The 18,269-nt window shown below is 39.0% G+C and overlaps 1 protein-coding gene and 1 long non-coding RNA gene across 4 annotated transcripts in view; one reads left to right on the plus strand and one right to left on the minus strand.

Moving 5' to 3' along the window:
• The window catches only part of pdm3 (POU-domain protein pdm3), a 212,218-nt gene that overhangs the window by 16,093 nt on the left and 177,856 nt on the right, over nucleotides 1-18,269 (plus strand). For all 3 annotated transcript variants that reach the window (XM_033342251.2, XM_033342253.2, XM_033342252.2), the window contains exon 2: nucleotides 1,405-1,700. In XM_033342251.2, the coding sequence (XP_033198142.2) occupies nucleotides 1,434-1,700 (267 nt within the window). In that variant the 5' untranslated portion in view covers nucleotides 1,405-1,433. The remainder of the gene's footprint in view (nucleotides 1-1,404; nucleotides 1,701-18,269) is intronic.
• The window catches only part of LOC143303396 (uncharacterized), a 60,161-nt gene that overhangs the window by 5,567 nt on the left and 36,325 nt on the right, over nucleotides 1-18,269 (minus strand). The gene's annotated exons all lie outside the window — the stretch shown is intronic.

An 18,269-nucleotide genomic window follows, 5' to 3' on the forward strand; every position in this document is an offset into this window, starting at 1 on the left:
TGTTCTTCAAAATTGAAGCTTCCTGCGTAGTTTTGGAGATGTGTAGGAACGTTTTGGAACCATGGAGAGATATTGTTAGTAAGAATATATGCGATATTATATGATAAATTGTCGGTGTGGCTGATTATGTAGTATCTCTAGGTTAGGTTAAACGTCAGTAGGATGTTCGTTTGTATCTTTATGAACACGATTGAAGAAATAGAATCTAATAGAGATTTGTTTGATATTCAATACGTTGTTTGATATTATAACAAGTATTATAGTTTGGATAGTTTATATATTTTTACATATTGCATGTATGTGAACGCATGTAAATATGCGTGTTACATACCTATGTCTTATACATATATGCGTGTGTCTCATGCATTTTTAAATTTTGAATTTCCCATAAATGCATAAAAATCTGGAATTTAGTCATCAGAGCATCAATTGCAAGTTATTAGTCTTTTTAACTTTCTTTACTGTATTACATTTCATAATAATAGAGAGGTTATGATTTTTTTCGGAATTTGTGAGATTAATTGACACTTACGTGTTTTATTTGGTACACATTAATACTATTATATGTACTTATAATGTTTTTAGAATATATTTAGGATTAAATGTGGAAAGAAAGAGTGTTAGAAGCATCTTGCATTCAAACGTATCGTGCTTGGCGTCAAATATCAGCAATTGTTTACTCACAGCACGCGCATCGTGAAAATTGCGTCGCGTCTCATTGACTCTACATTCGTATGACAAAAGAAAACAAGCCTTTTCTCGAAAATAAAAAAGCAATTGAACAAGAAAGAGTGTGTGTATGTAAGTATATAACGTGTCTAAAAAATAAACGTACATATTCAAACCAATAGTAACATAAAAGTTAAGATAGAAATTTCAGATAAAGATTTTGATTGTCATCGATTGTTATTATCAGATCTAAGCCTTTCACTATGAACAAGGTATCATTGTATATAAGATTTGTCTATATATAGATATAATTACATGTAATTTAAAGCAAAAATGCTGTAAGACTATTGTTGAAAAAGAGACCGAGTGAGAGAAATTTTTGTAGGTTATTTGTAGGTTTCATTGATTGTTACAGTGTTACATCGATTCTCGAATTCGTACGTTTGTGTCGAATTAACAATGCTTTAATCTTGCTGCTGTCTTTAAAATTTTATATTCTAATCTCACTTTTATTTCAGTGTACAAACAGCAGGCTCGGGACAAGTCTTCGAACATACGTCTTAATCCAAAATTGATTTATCAGATCATTATCTGACACATTTCGCCCATCGGCGCATATCGAACCGGGACAAATGATATTCCTGGCATTATGGAATTGGGAACGGGACAGGGGCGCGTGCAGGCGGCGATTTCAACTATTAGATCGGTCCTCAGAGAGTTTTGGTCGATTTGCAGATTACGAGTCCCCGGGATGCAAGGCTGACATGGCAGAGGGTTCGGCCGAGGAGGAACAGAGCAGTACCGCTGCGCCCGCTTCCCCGCCAGCTGATCTTCGCACTCTGAACACCCAATTGTCGCCGCCTTATCACCACCAGTCCCATCTCCAACCTCGTCTTCAGCATCTGCAGCATCCCAACATGTTGGCGACCGCCGTGCCGCCCAGGCACAGCCACAGTATGCTGTCTCATCAGGTGAAAACGGAAGCCGAGTTGGACGCGCCCTGCGACGTGCCATTGAATCTGAAGAGCGAGGTAAGTCCCTATGAATCCTATATATCTCTATTTCTCTCTCGCTCTCTCTCCCTTGCGTTCACTCTACGAACTAATGTACCGTGATCGATTAAGATTCGTTCTAATCAACACGGGAGCAGTCACTTCGTGAAACTCGCAATGCTCGTTAAATAACGCGACGAATTATACGAGAGATTTACTCGTCTCGTTCGAGTGGAAGTCGTTCGATTAATAGTTTAGAATATTTAAGGGGATGTATATTAAGCGACGAGGATTGATTTTTTCTATTACAATTTTCTTTTCTTTTCTATCTAGATGAGCACGAGTCGCGGATAAAATTTGGAGATTCTGAAGTCTTCAAAATTCATTATAATTGGACGGTGTTTAGATTGGAAGATAAAGAAATAGAATTATTGTTAGGATCTAAAAACAATTTAAGGATATTTAATACGTAAGTGGTTTTAGAAATGTTCAAAATTAAGATGTTAGAAATAGTAACGATGAATAACAGCTAGAATTTTGTAATTTAGAGAGAAATTATTTAGCTTATATTTCAAGAAATATTATCTGTTTTTCGTTGCATGCAGATGTTTTTATAATTCGAAGCATATTAAAGTCAATAGTTTCGTAATTTGGCTAATTTTGAGAATGAAACGGAACGTGAAGATTCCTCCCCCGGTATCTGTGGACTCGCGCAGTCCTAGATAGTTAATAATAAGAAAGACCCTCAGTCGAAACGATCGTCACACTCGTTAGTAACGGTTTTGTGTGTCAATGACAACCAATTGTCTGCTTAAGTAGCTGCCGCGCCGCATCCCAACCTAAATCGGCCAATGGTCTCTCTGACCTGTATATGATTAACGTACAAAACAAAGCGTGTCGAACGACTTCCATGTGGACGACGGGGTCATTGTACCAGTTGATTCTTTCTTCGGGGATTGCACAACGCGTGATACCATTGCTCTATCGTCTATTTAACTGTGCCCCCAAACTTAATATTTAACATCCAACGAAATGATTCTTCGTAAAGGATATGCGAATTTCTTACAACAAATTTTCATTTAACTTTTGTAATTTCTTTAGCATTCATTTGATAAATTGTAATTAGAATCAAATATCCATTCAAATAATTTTTTACAAAAAAATACGCGTATTTCTTACAATTCTATAAGCTTTACTGAAGTTCCATACCTATTTCAACATGCAATTGATAAATTGCATATGAAATCAAATTTAACCCTTTGACAGTGCAAATAATATTTAGAACTATATCCTCAAGGTTTTCGGATCCTTTTAACTTTCTACAAGCAATAAATTATAATACTCGCGTCATATGTAATAATGTCTAAGATTTGAAATTTTTGGTATTATATTCAAAAGCTTATCCAAGTCTCTTGTGTTACATTGTGAAAGGGTTAATATCTATTTACGCAAAATTATATGTAGAATCAAACATAATATTCAGCCAAATAATTTTTTCCACAAAAAGTACGCAAATTTCTTATAATCTTACAATTTCTCCGCAATTCATTGTATAATCGAGTGGTTCATTGCACACGTTATTCGACATATCCGTGAGTCATAGATCACCAAGTTCTAACCGCTTTCTAAGTCTCGTAGCGGAAGAAAAAGACAAAGGCGTTATCGGGTAGTTACTTGTAAATATACCCATATACTTGTACCAATCTAATCTCCATACTCGGCACATACATAGCGAGTCGTTGGAGCATTAAGAGAGCGGCTGACTCTCGGGTTATTACCACAAAACTGCCAGAAAAGGTTGCTCCCGTTAGTACATCGGAGCTCGTGGGAAAATCGTAGCAGATAGAATGTCAAAGTTTCTAACGGGGCTACCACGCCACGGTATGCGACTTCTCCTGCGCGTATATACGACATTTGCCTAAGCGTTTGCATGAAAGACTTCCGCGTTCCACGGTACGGACTAAAGTCTAATCACGGTTTCCAAGTCGCCCCTCCATCGAAATGGCCGCGTCGATCATTTATCAGACTGTAATCTGTATCAAAAGATCAACACTAGATCTTTGGCGATCACGATCTATCGTGCTCTCGTTAACAAGAATACTTCTTTTCTCCTGTCAAGATTATTCGGTTCGGATCTTATTTATCATAGATCGTAATTGTTTATTATAATACTCGGAACACAGGGAAAACGGGCGAAGTATAGGCTCGTTGCATGATCACGAACTGGCCTGAATGTTATTTTGGTGTACGTGGAACGAAGCTAGTTGCGTGCAACGCGCGAAATTAGTATTTATGGGAGGTCTGTTAACGAGAGCCGTTTTGTTCGGTTCGTAAGCGGTGAATTACTTGGCCGCTAGGTATTCGCCAGAGAGGCTAGATTGTAATTCGTATTGATGGCTAAATTTGAGTAAAACAGCTTTGTTTAAAAAGTGAGATATTTTCTGTCGCTTCCTTTTTTGTGGGCTTTCCTTTCCTAGGAATTCTATATTTGAGATTATGTAGGATCAACCGCTAATTATATTTTAGTACAGAGTACTATCATTGTTATTATAGTTAATAGGGAACACAATTTTATTTGTTATTTATTAAACAAAAAAAGACATTTTTTGTTTCGAGGTTTTTCGGAATCGCACAATAATTTACTGATTAATAATATTAGTGTATAATAAATTACAAGTTGTAGATTATATTGATAACTTCTCCACAATTTTAAAGTTTTACATTATATAAGATAATCACATGATTTGTAAGTTGTAAAATTTCATTCATTTAATTACCAAACTAGAGCCTTTATGACAACCAGTAACTTATAGCTTATGGCTAAAAGAGCTAACTCAATTGTGTAAGTCTTTCATATTAGAAAAAAGAAAAAAATATAATAATGGGAAGTCTGAGGTACCTTAAATGTTCAAATTTCTAGAAATTCTAAAACTACAGATAACACTGTGTCCATCACCGCAATGGGGAGGCCAGCATTAATGCCAGTGTAATCCTAATCGTCGTCGCATTCACGCCGGAGCGTTTTATTAAAGTTCGACAAAAGCGCTTCTTTTTTCGCGGACGGGCACGGTTGATTCGTGGCATCACGGGAACGCCCGACAATTCGTCCGTCCAACAATGCACAACAATGATGCCAATTAGCCGACGAAAGAGAATAATAGTATACTAGAAGAGGAATGAGGCGGCGAAGCCTCAGACTAGAGTCTCGAAAACAGCAGTCTCATCCGTTGGTCCACGCTTGGTCTCTGTTCATCCATTACACTATTATCCCCTCGGCAAACATCCAGGATCCATCCGTGGACACTCCACGCATGGACTTAATGCCTCGGCGTCCCGGTCCCCGTAGTCTGAAGAAGGGAGCATGCAATTTACGCGCAAAAGAACTAGGATGTGTTTCATAGCGACGATGCAAAAAGAAACGCCTCTCTCTGCTTAACAGGGTACAGCATACATAATAATGTCGCCAGCGAGTTTTCGCCGGCGGTGCGCTCGCTTGGTGAGATATGAAAAGACCCGGCGAAAAATTGCGATCGTACAGCCGCCGGCTACGATCTTCTTATTTATCGGTGTTAGCATGTCAAAGATGCTTAGCTTTTTCTTGTTCCTTTTTGAAGTGTACTCTTCAGAATGTTCTTAAGATGTTTAATTTATGTTGTTCTTTCTTCTGATTTTACTACTTTACTTATTTTGTAGAATGATTGTTGATGAGTGTCCAGAAAGGTGGCGAGATAATGATATATGAATAATGAACAAATGACCAAAGTAAGCGATTGTTGGATTATTATTTTGTAAGCGTTAGGAAAGAAAGGTAGAGAGAATTATGATCGTAAAATTATTTATCGGTATTAACATGTGAAAATTGCTTAAATTTTTTTCTTTTTTCATGGAATATACGCTTGAGAGGTTTCTTAAGACGTTTAATTTACTTTCTCATTTTACATTTTGTTACTTGTTGTTTTGTTTTGTTGTTTAGAATTATTATTGATAGATGTTGAAATAGTTGTTTGGTAAATTATAGTTAATATAGGAGTTGAGAATAAAAAGATTAAAAAAAGTTTAAAATTTGAAAATCCTGTTTTTTACAGTGGTGTGATTTTAACTCATCATTGGCAAATTAGATCATTGACGACCAGCGAATAACAGAAGTTTTATTTTGATCGAATGATATTTCAAGTATTTACTTCGATAAGTATTCCAGAACTTTTTCAGACTTTTCGAAAGTTTAAAACAGTAACAAGTTAAATTTATTTGCGAATAGTCTGTATTTTGTTTTACTACTTGTATTGAACATTTTATTGTTTAATTTTGAAATAGAAATTCTGCGAATATTGCAGGAACGAAGATGAAAGATGATTAGGAATGATTCTGTTGGATTAATTCACAATCTTTTTAAGAAAATAGAATTGTGATAAAGTGAAGTGAAAATTTGATAAATTTTAACCAGACCAAAAATAAGTAAAAAGACATGAGTTCAAAAATGATACGTGCTATAAAAGATCTTTTGTCGTCTAGATACTTCCATATTATACTAAAATTCCCTTTTATGACTATTTTATCATACTAAGACTTTCAGAAATTTGAAACCACCAATTGAACTTAATCATCTTTTGATAATTTTCTAACCTGTAATTTGAAAACGTCACTTCACATAGAACATTAATCGTTTGAACGTCTCGACGCGATAATTATAAATTATTAGACCTCTGAGCGTCGTATTCCAAATGATTCCCTCAATGCCATTATACACATAGTCGTTTCTCTTTTAATTACGGAATATCTTCTTCTCGCGAGAATAATAGATATTCATTAACACCAATAAGTACACCTATACAAATATGCAGTCCTTCAAGGATTTTTCTTTAGAGGCCGTTCGAGAGTAAATGAGCCACTCAACGGAAAAAGACTAATGCTGTGAAGGACTCGTTTGCACACAGTTACGATCATTGACAATTAGAAACCATAAAAACTCGATGAGAAAGAGTAATCGCGGCTCATTGCTATCGGTCACGGTTTTCTCATGGCCATTCGCGGTTCTGTGTTTCTCCTGGTTGTTTTACGCTCTGTAAAATATTACTCGTGTATTTTTGAGCTCTTATTGTTCAATTCTCATAGGGAAATTTCATCAGTAGGGAAATTTAGCGAGGATGGAGAAATATGGAGAAAGATGATACTGGCGAATAGTAAGAACGTTGATTGTTTTGAATTAGTTGAATACCTTTGTTATTGAGAGTTAAAGTGCTCAATTTAGAAAGTCAGAGAAAGATTTTACCAATTTGTGACTATCAAGAGTCTACCGTCTCGAAAATTTTTTTCACGTAGGATCCAAATGACTCATATTAAAATGAGATACGTGTAGCTAGAAAATGCGAAGTTATAGTTAAATTATCAGATCGGAATATCCCATTTTGTTGTAGTTTGGCTCTATGAATATCAATGTAATTTGAAATTCAGTAGTTGACATTAGATAAAAGTGTTTAAAACAATCCTCCATTCTTAAATCTGTCAAAAAATTCACTTTTATATATTCGACAATTTTTTAATAATTTTAAAAAGTTTGCATGGGCTATAGACAATTTTCTTTAGACTTTCATCCAATCAAAGATCTTCCCATCACTACAAAATCATTGTGCAATTACAAAAAGAGAGAAAAAACAACGAAGTTCTTGCAACAATCTCGATTTTATCGCAAAATACGTGAAGTCGAAAGTACCCTTCAGAGCATTGAAATCACCGAGCGAGCGGCGTTAAAAAGAAAGAGAAAGAAGGTCCCCTCCCTGCAAATTCGTTAGAAACGACCAGCGCAGCGACTGTCGCGTCGAGATCCAATTTCCCTGCACTCGTACGACCTATGGAACGACTTGAAATAAAATAGAAGCGAGTAGAAAATGCATCGAGTGCCTTCGGCATGGGGTGCCAGCGATCTGCCGGTAGTCGATACGTATCTGCGAGTCAGAGAATCCGGTTAAACATCGAATAGATGCATCGTCACGAACGTGTCTCTCCTTGGATCCTTGGAGAGATTCTTGAAGAGAATACACGAGAGTATTACGAGAGATTTTTGCCAAGAAAGCATCCTTGCACGTGTAGTAACTACAGATTCTTAAATAAATCGGAGAGTTGAAAGTAGAGAGTCGTAGTCCCGCGTTCAATTTTTGATTTCTTGAAACTTTAAGTACAATAGCCAGCTGTCGATCGAAAGCCATATTTTGTACATGTCACCGTTGTGTTTTTATGATGACATAGGATAGAGAAAAGAAAATGTTATTATCACGTTGACTGCTAGGTTGTCATTGGTGACCCATGTGTTACTAAATCTTTTAGATTGATTACAACAAGATAATTTTTATGAACTAACAAATTTTTAACAGTGTGAATGATTTAAAGAACATTGGAAGGAAAGATAGCGCAAATACAACATAACATTTCGCAAAAATTATATTGCGACTCCGAGGAAGACTTAACTTGGATTCCCAATTTTTGGATTTTTGGAATTTCTTCATTTATAAGTTTCCTACTCATAAACTCATAAATTCATAAACTCATAAACTACTCATAAAGTTCTAAAATTTGCAAGAATTAAAACCAATCTAACCAAAATTATTTTATTTTTATTACCCTTTAATCACGTAATTATAGAAGTATATGGTTAAGAAATGATTTAGTTAACCTACTTAGTCTTTATTAGTCTTTCAACTTAGAGGTGCACCCTCAGAGCACACCATATATTTCTTATGATATTCTATCTTATTTCCAATGAAAAATATATAGATAGGCTGTTACGATCAACAAAATAATCTAACTTCAACTAAACACACGACCAATTCAAAATTATTAAACAAGAAAATTCGTTATATAGCTGGAGCTAAATCCACATTATTTAAATCGACATTATTCAAGGGTCAATTGAACTTAATGATTTCGAATGGTAGATTCTGATGTTCGGATCCGTTCGATGGATCGACAGGTTGGTGTACGTAGTGGAGGGCCTTAAGGCGCATTCCACCTTGATGGCCACGAGCCCGGGACCGTAAATGCATCTGTCAAGAAAGTGATTGAAGGCAAACGAGGGGTGCTGGCGCAGCAAACCGGCCCGGCTTCACGTTCGGATCTCATTACCTCTGCTGGCTCATTTCACCGAGTCAATCGGGTTTCGATCGAATTTCACAATTATCGTCGGTTAGCCCAGGACAAGGTTGCGCTCTCCGCGGATTCGATGATTTCGCAGCGGTTCCTGGTTACGGAATGACGGTCGTTTTAGGATTCTGGCACACGTGAAATCTCTCCAATTGTTAAAGCAGGCAGTAACTGTACGAAAATTCATAAAGTAAATTTTATTGTAGCTTTGGATAGGTATGGATACTTTGGAGCTTGGCTCAATACAGAAAGATAGTAAAATGCCAGTATAAAATGATGCAAAAATGATATAACGTCAGAGAAGATAGGAATAATATACCTTGTATCTTTAGGCAAAACGTAGTAAATATAGTAAACTGTAAAAGATTATGTCAATATGATTCTGATATATATTGCTTTTCTCTCCGTATTTGGGCAGAAATATATTTGCAAATACATGTGATGAAACATTTTGAAGTTGACAATTTATGTGACATAAAATTGCAAAATATAAAAATGGGCAACTGTACAATAGTGAACACGCTTCATTTATTCGCATATATTCTCTTTATATATTTTGTTTACTCGATATTAGTACTATTAATAAAATTGAGAACATTGATTATAATCGTTTATATTCGCATTTTCGGAGATGTTCTCCATTCACCACGTCTATAGCGTGCAATTCGCTACTTTGTGTTTCCAGCTCATCAAGCGACGCCGTTCTTCTTAGAGAAACTTGCTGTCGTTGAAACTTGCCAACTAATTGGTTTACAGACTAAGTAGTTACTCATATTTCAAACGCGACATTGTCTGTTTTGTACGGGCATAAATGAATTTATGGCACGTAACTCTAATTCTCCGCTTCCTTTTGCGCGAATTACTTTCGGAATATCGTCCTAACGAATATTGAACTAGATCGTAAATCACTTGAACCATCGACGATTCTATATAAATACGATGATTAACATTCGACGAATTGAAAGGTACGTGAAATACGACACGATACCATCGATAATTAGGCAAATGATTCCTCTGTCCTTTCGAGTATTCAAACTTCGAATTCTATAAAGCATCACCAGCGAGTTGACGGACGTCGCTTTATGGATTGGAAAATCTGCGATTTTATGACGCACGATCGTGTGCTTGCCGCTCGCGAAAGGTTTATTCAGCCAATAAAGAATAAAAAACGGGGAAGAAAGAAAGAGAGGAAAAAATGGAAGGAAGAAAAGAATCGAAAGAAAAAAGGGGGGAAAAAGTGAGAAAAAAGGAAGAATAGGGTATCGCTCGACAAGCGGCGTTCGGTAAAAGCAAGGCAGCCAGAACGACGTCGACGAAAACCTACAAAAAAAGGAAATAAAAAAGAGGAGAACGGGCAGAACGAGAGAAAAAGAGAGAAAGAAAGAACAAGTATTAAGAGCGACGGAGATAGTTAGAGAGAAGTACACAGTGAGAGAAAGGGTGACTATAGGATAGAAAGGGTTGGAAGGGAAGGGTGGAGCGAGAAGGGTGATATCCCGTCGGCCGACGGCTCGTCTACTTCTCCCGCTTGCTATTCGCAGAGTGATGGAATGTTTATCAATAGATTAATCTCGGAGATCGGCGTGCGGCTCCGCACAATCGCTGGACCGGACTCCTCGATTGCGATTAAACATAAAAGTATTATTTCAATCTGGCCCCTCCGCGCTTGCCGTACATTCAGACTCCATCGTTCGCGCTCTTTCCCTCTGTTCATACCATATACCTGTAGATACACATATACAGTGAAGGGAAGGAGAGAGGACCACACAGTATATGTGAGATAAAGAGAGAAACAGAGAAAGAGAGCCGCGGCCGAACATACATCCCCCGATAGATCGGGCATTTTTCCATTAGATTGGAACTTGATTAAATTGAAAATCTGTCAATTTAGGAAAAAGCATCCGACAGCTTATATTGACGGTGGACATTATACGCCAGTGGCCAGGCAACGAGGCAGAGAACTCGTTGGCCTGACAACTCTGCTGTAGATAAAAACCCATCGTCGCGCGAGGACCCCGCCACGGTGGCGGAGCCGTGTGCACCCGGCCCACACGGGCCGCTTTTCCTCTACCGCTTTTTGCTATCCTTTTTGCGTCCTTGTAAAATTAATTGCCGACGCTCTTTGAGGGCGACGCTCCCGTCGCGGCGCGCAGCACCACCAAAACGATCCTCTCCCTCTTCCTACCCTCCGGAAATTCGCTCGCGGTCTGTGTCATTCGTTCAATCTCCATCTGATGCGAATCTCCGCTACGTGAATACCCGCTCATCTTTGAAACCACCAGCCCGATTTCGCTTTTTCTATGACAATTGATCGTGCAGACTTTCTGCGTGTCGATGGTGCCAATGATTTTCCATCATTTGTGTATAGCCGTAGGATTCGGCTTGTTTTTGGTGATCTTTTTGAAACGTGTATCTGTAGATTTCAGGTTTTCGGGACTTTCGTTTGGTCGTAATAAGTATAATTATTCGCAAGTTTTTTATTTTAAAGAAAGGTCGTTTTTTTTAAATTTTGTTCAAAATGGTGATTGCTTTACAATAAAATGAAATGCTAAAGAAAAAGAAACTTTGGTTTTTTCATAGTAAGTGACACTAATCATAAGTATAATACTTAATAAGGACATTTGCTTCTTTTTAATAATTTGCAATGATTTTGTTCTTTATGTACCTCTGTACAATAGAACATTACTTTCTGATGTACCTACATACGTTCAGTAGAACATTATCTTCTGATGTACCTACGTACAGTAGAACATTATGCCGCTACAATATTGTGTTTCAAAAGCTAATATGCAATAACAAACTTGGTGTTCGTAATTTTCGAAGCTTATAGAATTATCTTGTTGTTTGAAAGCTCCTCAGGTTACCTAATTTCTAACCTGTGAGCTAGATAAAGGAAGTTCTACTACACTGATGGAAAAACTATCGGCATTATATTTTTTTTCATAATGACATCTAAAATCTGACTTAAGTTTTCTAAAATGTAATTTAAATTTATTACCTATAAATTCCATTAAAAAGTTATAAATACTGCTGCTAGTTATTAATTTGTCATTAATTTACACGTTTTGGTAAAAATTGTATGATATGAAAATCTTATAAAACGAACAAACTTGTAATATCAAATCTTATAAATAAATTCGACAAAGCGTACGGATACTCAATGTACACATTAGTGTATCGTATATGTGATTGTAAAGAAATAAGGATTGGATAACAGAAAACAGAAGATGAAGTATTACGAAGCAATTGTGTCGTAAGTTTAGAACAAAGAATCGTCCTCCGCGACTATTCTTAACTAATTATTAATCAAGGGGCATTCATTGACAAGCTTAAATTCCCCGTACACCGCACACGGAAACAAGAGATTTTCTGCCACGTAGACACCTAATTTGGTATAATCAGTCAAGCCACTATATGTGTGCGTATGTACGTGCAACCGACCAACACAGTGCGTATTTAGTCAGAGATCGTTTCTTAACGAGATTCTAAGAATCCATTTGGAAAATACTTATTAAAACGACGATCCCTCTTGCTGCGAGCGACCAATCAATTACACGCTCGTATAAATCCCCGAGATCGTCGTGAGAATCTTCTCCAAACCCAGCCCATTAAATTCACTTACATATAAAATTATTTATAAATGTCTTATTCATCCACCATCATTTTTATCGTATTTTCAAACGATTTCTTCATACGCATATGTCACGGACACATGCCATAAAACGAATCGTGTTTTAACTAATCAAGATGTGAAACGTCTAATGGTAATAAAGTTGTTCTCCAGGCGCTTATTCTCCGAGTTTTCAGTGATATCACAATTATTTGTGGTTGTTTGATTTATTCTTCTTTTGAAACGGTCGCTACAATGTTAATTAGTAATTAGTATTGGGTCATAAAAATCCTTAGCTACTCTTTCATTTTGTACTCAGAATCTTAATAAGACTCGAAATAAAATTCCTATCTTTTCAATTTTCAATCCATTTTAACGGATAGTTTAGATTTTTTAGTTGATTAAAATGCGATTTGTCTGAATTCTACATCTTATGGTTAAATACAAATATTCTTCAGTTTCTCTTTTCCTCTTTTGCTTTATCAGATTCCTCCTATCGCGATTCCCTTTGTTTATTCTAATTCCTCTTGTATATATCAGGTGGAGGAAAAGAAGGTAATTCGAGCGGGGGCTTAGTTGAGCCAGTAGTCGAGATAATTCGACGATTAGGCGGAACATAAGCCGGATAACATTATCTCGACTGATTTAAAACAGTATCTTGCGAAGGAGCGAAACGCTAAGCACCGCGGGAAACGTGATTGCAATTCGCTTGCCGGCCGTATATGGCACCATTGTCCAAACCAGTTCGATGTTCGCCTCGCAATCGAGAACGTATTACGCTCGCGATAAGGTGTTGCGATTGCGCGAGATATATTTAATTGAAAATGCGGCCCGCCCTAACGATGGTGCCACGCAACCAAAGTCGTACTGTACAGTCGCGGCCCGTTATTAAGTAATTTAAACGGCCAAGATTATACGCACTCTTCTTATGATAATTCACGGATCACGTGTCGGTCGCATGCGTTTTTACATCGCGAGATCCGAGGTGCTTTAAGAGATCCTTGTTTTTTAAACAGGCAAGTATCCAAGCTCGGAAAGGAATTCGATATTTACGAGTTTGGTTTTATTGTGTTAGAATTATTTATTGAAACATAAAGGTGTGTGTGTGTGTGTGTGCGTGCGTGAGTTTATTGAGGATAGTTAAATTATGAAAGGATTGAAGGACAAGTTCTGATTCTCAATTAAGAGATTTTTTGTTCCTTTTTTATGAGTTTGAAATATATTAAATGTTTCTACGGCGGGAGGTCATTTTGATTGTTCTAAAAGATTGATTATTCTTTTAATTTAGTTAAAGCTTCTTTGTATCATGTATTTACAGAGATGAATACGAATTGGACGAATACAATTTTATTCTTACTTATAGGAAAAAGCAATTCTGAAGCAAAATCTGATTATTCAAAATATTTTATTACAGCCTAACCGAGATACAATTTTTATTTCATATATTTATTCACTCCAATATTTCTCTCTCTCTCTTCACGTTCAAGATACTTAGCCTTATTATTTCTTAGAACATTCATTCTTCCTTGACGAGAGAAGTGGTTCTTCTATAATTCTAATCCAATATTATAGCCAAATTTCTTCGCATACAAAACCAATCTCTTCAAATCACATTTCTCCAAAAATCATCAATGATATTTAAATACATAGACTTACAAAAATTTACCTTTAAGTGAAGTCAAGACTAAATTCAGGCGACTCGAGGGTTAAGAGACCTTTCCTGCTTGATTAAAGACAATGGTATCGCGGACGAAGGACCGCGGAGGAAGAACCGCGGATAAGTCACGTTGCAATCGTGCACCACGACACGGCCTTTTAAAGTAGGAAACTCGCCGGAAACTAGCGGCCACACGGTACCTAGAACTCTCCGGTGCGGTGCCAAATAACAATGTTGAATCTCATAAACAAGGAGACAAGACAAATACCCGGCTGGCCAGTGGTCCAAGGGCGCGGAGTGGACAGAGTCCGTTCCACCCAACCACCCCCACGGGGATGGGAGATTCTGCTGGTAATTTCACGGTGTCTTGCATCCCTGAGCCACCCCCTCTGGCACACCCCATCGCAGCCCTCTCCATCCAAAGCCGCGCGATACGTTCGCCATATTCGTACACGCCAGTCCCATATTATGATCGGCGTTCACCGCATTAATCGAATACGAGCTAACTACCGTGACGCGTTGCTCGAATGCTGCGGTTCCTTTCTTGAGAACACGTTTTCGTTATGTGAAATTGTATGAAATAGATATGGAAGATGAGAATGTTTACGGGAATAAAATTATCGAAATTTATTTCTTAGCAGAGATTTGTTTTACACATTATATATTTTTGCATATTATTTACGTGCTTTTTATGTGGACTTTTGAACCTTAAAGGTTCCTAACTCTTCTACCGAATTTCTACTTATGGCAAAATTACGAATATATAAATTTGCAATTTTTTTTTAGGAAAGAAATGAGATGAATATCTTTTTAGTTCTGGCGATTTAACAAATTAATTATAGGTATTAGACATCGTTATTTACCAACTTCTCGACCCGTTTTTAACGAACATTTCTATTTTATTTTGCATTTAATAAAATACAGGGATACAATATATAGATGTTTATGGATATATAATCCATATAATATGTATAAGAAGATAAAGATATCTGAAGATATGAACGTGACTTCCATGGACAAGGTTCTTAACTGTAATCGGATCAAAAAATTTCCTAGAACCCACTTAAACTGTATAAGACTTCGTAACACCGTCGATATATAATATTAAAATCGAACGTTGTAAACCAAAGTATCAGATCGTACGTTGGGACGAGCAGAGTAACACGATGTCTTCGTGGAAGAGCAGACGACGTCTGGAAGGGTCAGCGGGATTTGCGCGAATGGCCGACGACTTAATTGATCGAGGGCCATAAGCGAATTAGGGATGACCAATGTTCCACGTGCGCAGCTCAGGAATAGAGCCGGGGGAAGACGCCGAGTTAATTCAATTCGAGGAAGGCTGAAGGGGTTTCAGGACGTCTCTCGCGAGACGTAAATTTGCGTACCACCGAGGCCCCCTTTACTCTCCTCTCTCACCCATTTTCGTTTCTCTTATCCCCAGTGGACGATAGACATTCGGACAAATTGCATCGATGACTCCGTAGGAGCTGCTTGGCCCCTTCCTTTTCCTCACGGTCCGGTCAGCTTCTCAATTCCAATTTTTTCCTACCTCTTTCCGCCCGAACAGCCGCGAGTCATAAATCAAATTATACGCTGAGTGAGATTAGATTTCTGTTTGGCCACGTTCGAGTTTGGGTCCCGTAGATTCGACGAGGGTAAGGACTGCTGCGGTGGCGTAGAGACCTTCCCTCCTAGCCTCTCTTCCTCTCGTCATACCAGTTCCCCTTCTCTCCTTCATGAAGCGTGTGGCACGGTGTTGCTGGCCTGGTGATAGTGGGCGACGATGGCCGGGTTGCTTTGGTAGTAGTTGTACCGGCACAGTGGTGCTAGCAGTGGTGGTGGCGCACTACGAGGTCCAACATTAGTTAACGATTAATCAAGGCGCTTGTAGCTCAACATATATCATTAAACTAGTTAGCGAAGTAGGGTCGGCCAAGTGTGCTGACCACTGGCTACCACCACCCACCCGGCCTCCACCTCCCTTCAACCTGACCAACCCCCTTGACCGAGCCCCCATCTTGTTTCCGCGGCCGATCCAACCCTCTGGCGACGTGCTCACGTACCGAACGGAACTCTTAGAGACTCCGAGTTGAACCTCGTCCCTGATGTTTAGCCCGTTTCCACTGGCTGCCAATTGCTCGTTAAAGCCCGAGCGCAACGAGCAGTAGTTTCGCGGATACGAAGTTGCACGAACGAATTCGAGGATCGAATACGATAATCCCCGGCGGTGCATTATCCATCCCCTTTCGTACGGTTGCTACATAATGAATGGTTATAGTGACGATACCCGGGCCTTTTACGATTTAAGGTAGAAATTGGGTTTTAGGTTAACGTGTGTAACGTTAGGCGAAGAACGATGGAGTAACAGCGAAGCTTTCATTCGTACCGCGGCTAGTATGTTTACCTGGACGCTAGGTTTACCAGATTGTAGAGAAATTCAGGTTAGCCCAACGAGGAGGGAAGAGGGAAATTCAGAGTAGCATAAACTGACCAGTGCATCAGATGCACACGTAAATATTCTCTCGTATTCCAGGGAACTCAAACCTAGAGAGATCACCCTTTCCTGACTATCTTGCTCTCTCGCCCTTCCACTTCGATTGGACTCCACAGTTCCTAGCATCTCCGCCTTGCTTGCTCTGTATCCCTCTAATTCTCCGTCTCTTACCTCCTCGTTCGCCCACGATATTCGCACACAGGCCGATCTCAATGCCCCATCCCACAGGTCTCTTCTAGTTTTAACCATCGAGAGACGGCCACATAGCCTCCTGTGCGCCCGCGGGCGCCCCTTATAAATCCTGCAGGACTCCTGCAGGCACTAATGTACGACTGTTTGCGGGTATAACTTGGCCCCGACACGAAGGATAGGGGATGGTGTTTCCAGTACATGCTAAGCCGGGGCTAAAGGCTCGCTAGACCAAGCCATTCCTCACTGCCCTACAGACTTACACCTCCATCCCCCTCCTCGTGTGCTTGTCTTTGCTTCTTATCCCTAAGCAAATGTGGTCACCGCGAGGAGGGCGCCGGGATTTATTGATGGATTTACGACCTTGATGTTTAGATCTTAGAGTAAGACGAATGGAATCTTGAAATCGCGAGCGTCACTCGTGTTTAATCTTCGTTTGTGCGACCGTCCATCCTATCACTCTCTCTCTCTCTCTCTCTCTCTCTCTTCATTCCGCTTTCTCCTTGCTTCAACTGTTTCACTCTCTCGGTAGAACCAACAGAGGATGAGGTGTTTGTTTCTTTGAATTGACGTCAGAGTCGCTGTACCCAGAGACGTCGATGGGAATTTTCAATTAATACTGATTGCGAGAGTGGTGACTGTGGACTTTTTACATGGTGAATTTAATCCTTCGCGCCTTTATTGGACCGTGTAATCGAAGCTGCTTAATTAAACCAGCCTAACTAACGTCTGGTAGGAAAGTATTATCGGGACAGTCTCATCTTGTTAGCCAACAAAGAGAATTTTTGTTTTTAATTGATATACGTTGTATAGTTGCAGGCGTAGGAATAATTCTCGCGAACAGAGCGAAGTTAATGACGCTGGAGGGGCTGGTAGTAGGAACGCCTTTAGATTATCGACATTTCGAGATGAAGCAGAAGCCCGAAGGGACTGGACACATTAATACCGTCGCAGGGAATCACTTGGCCGAAGTTATTTGACCACCACTGTTCATCCTGGGAGATGGTATTAAATCCCTCCCCCCTTGCTACCACCCAACCCTCTCTGGACCCACCTTCAGTGGTTCAGACAGACTTGTACCAAGGACCAGAGCTAGCTAGGCACCAGTGTCCGGCGGTGTCGTCGGCAAACGTTTGCTCGACAAACAAACTGAACTCCCGGTCCCTGCTTCACCATTGCGCGACTCTGTTTTACTATATAAATGAGATGGTCACCCTAAGTACGGGGGTTGAAAGGGATGATACTATACGTGTGTGTCGCCACCACCCAGACCCGTTTTCCACCTTGATGACCGCAACCACCGATCCTTCCTCTCTTACTCTTTAACTTTCTCTCGGAAGTAGCTCGAATCCAGCAATAAGAAGTTTTTCGATTAATTGTCGATGTGTAAGAGATTTATCGCTATGACGTTTCAGAAACTCGTCTTTACGATGATTGCCTTAACAAATTCGACAGATTGTTTAACTAGTGATTCGTTAAAATTGTTTAATTGGCCTAACGACGCATATGGGCTATCGTAGGAAT

Source organism: Bombus vancouverensis, chromosome 11 (assembly GCF_051014615.1).
Source record: "Bombus vancouverensis nearcticus chromosome 11, iyBomVanc1_principal, whole genome shotgun sequence".
Classification (NCBI taxonomy): domain Eukaryota; kingdom Metazoa; phylum Arthropoda; class Insecta; order Hymenoptera; family Apidae; genus Bombus; species Bombus vancouverensis.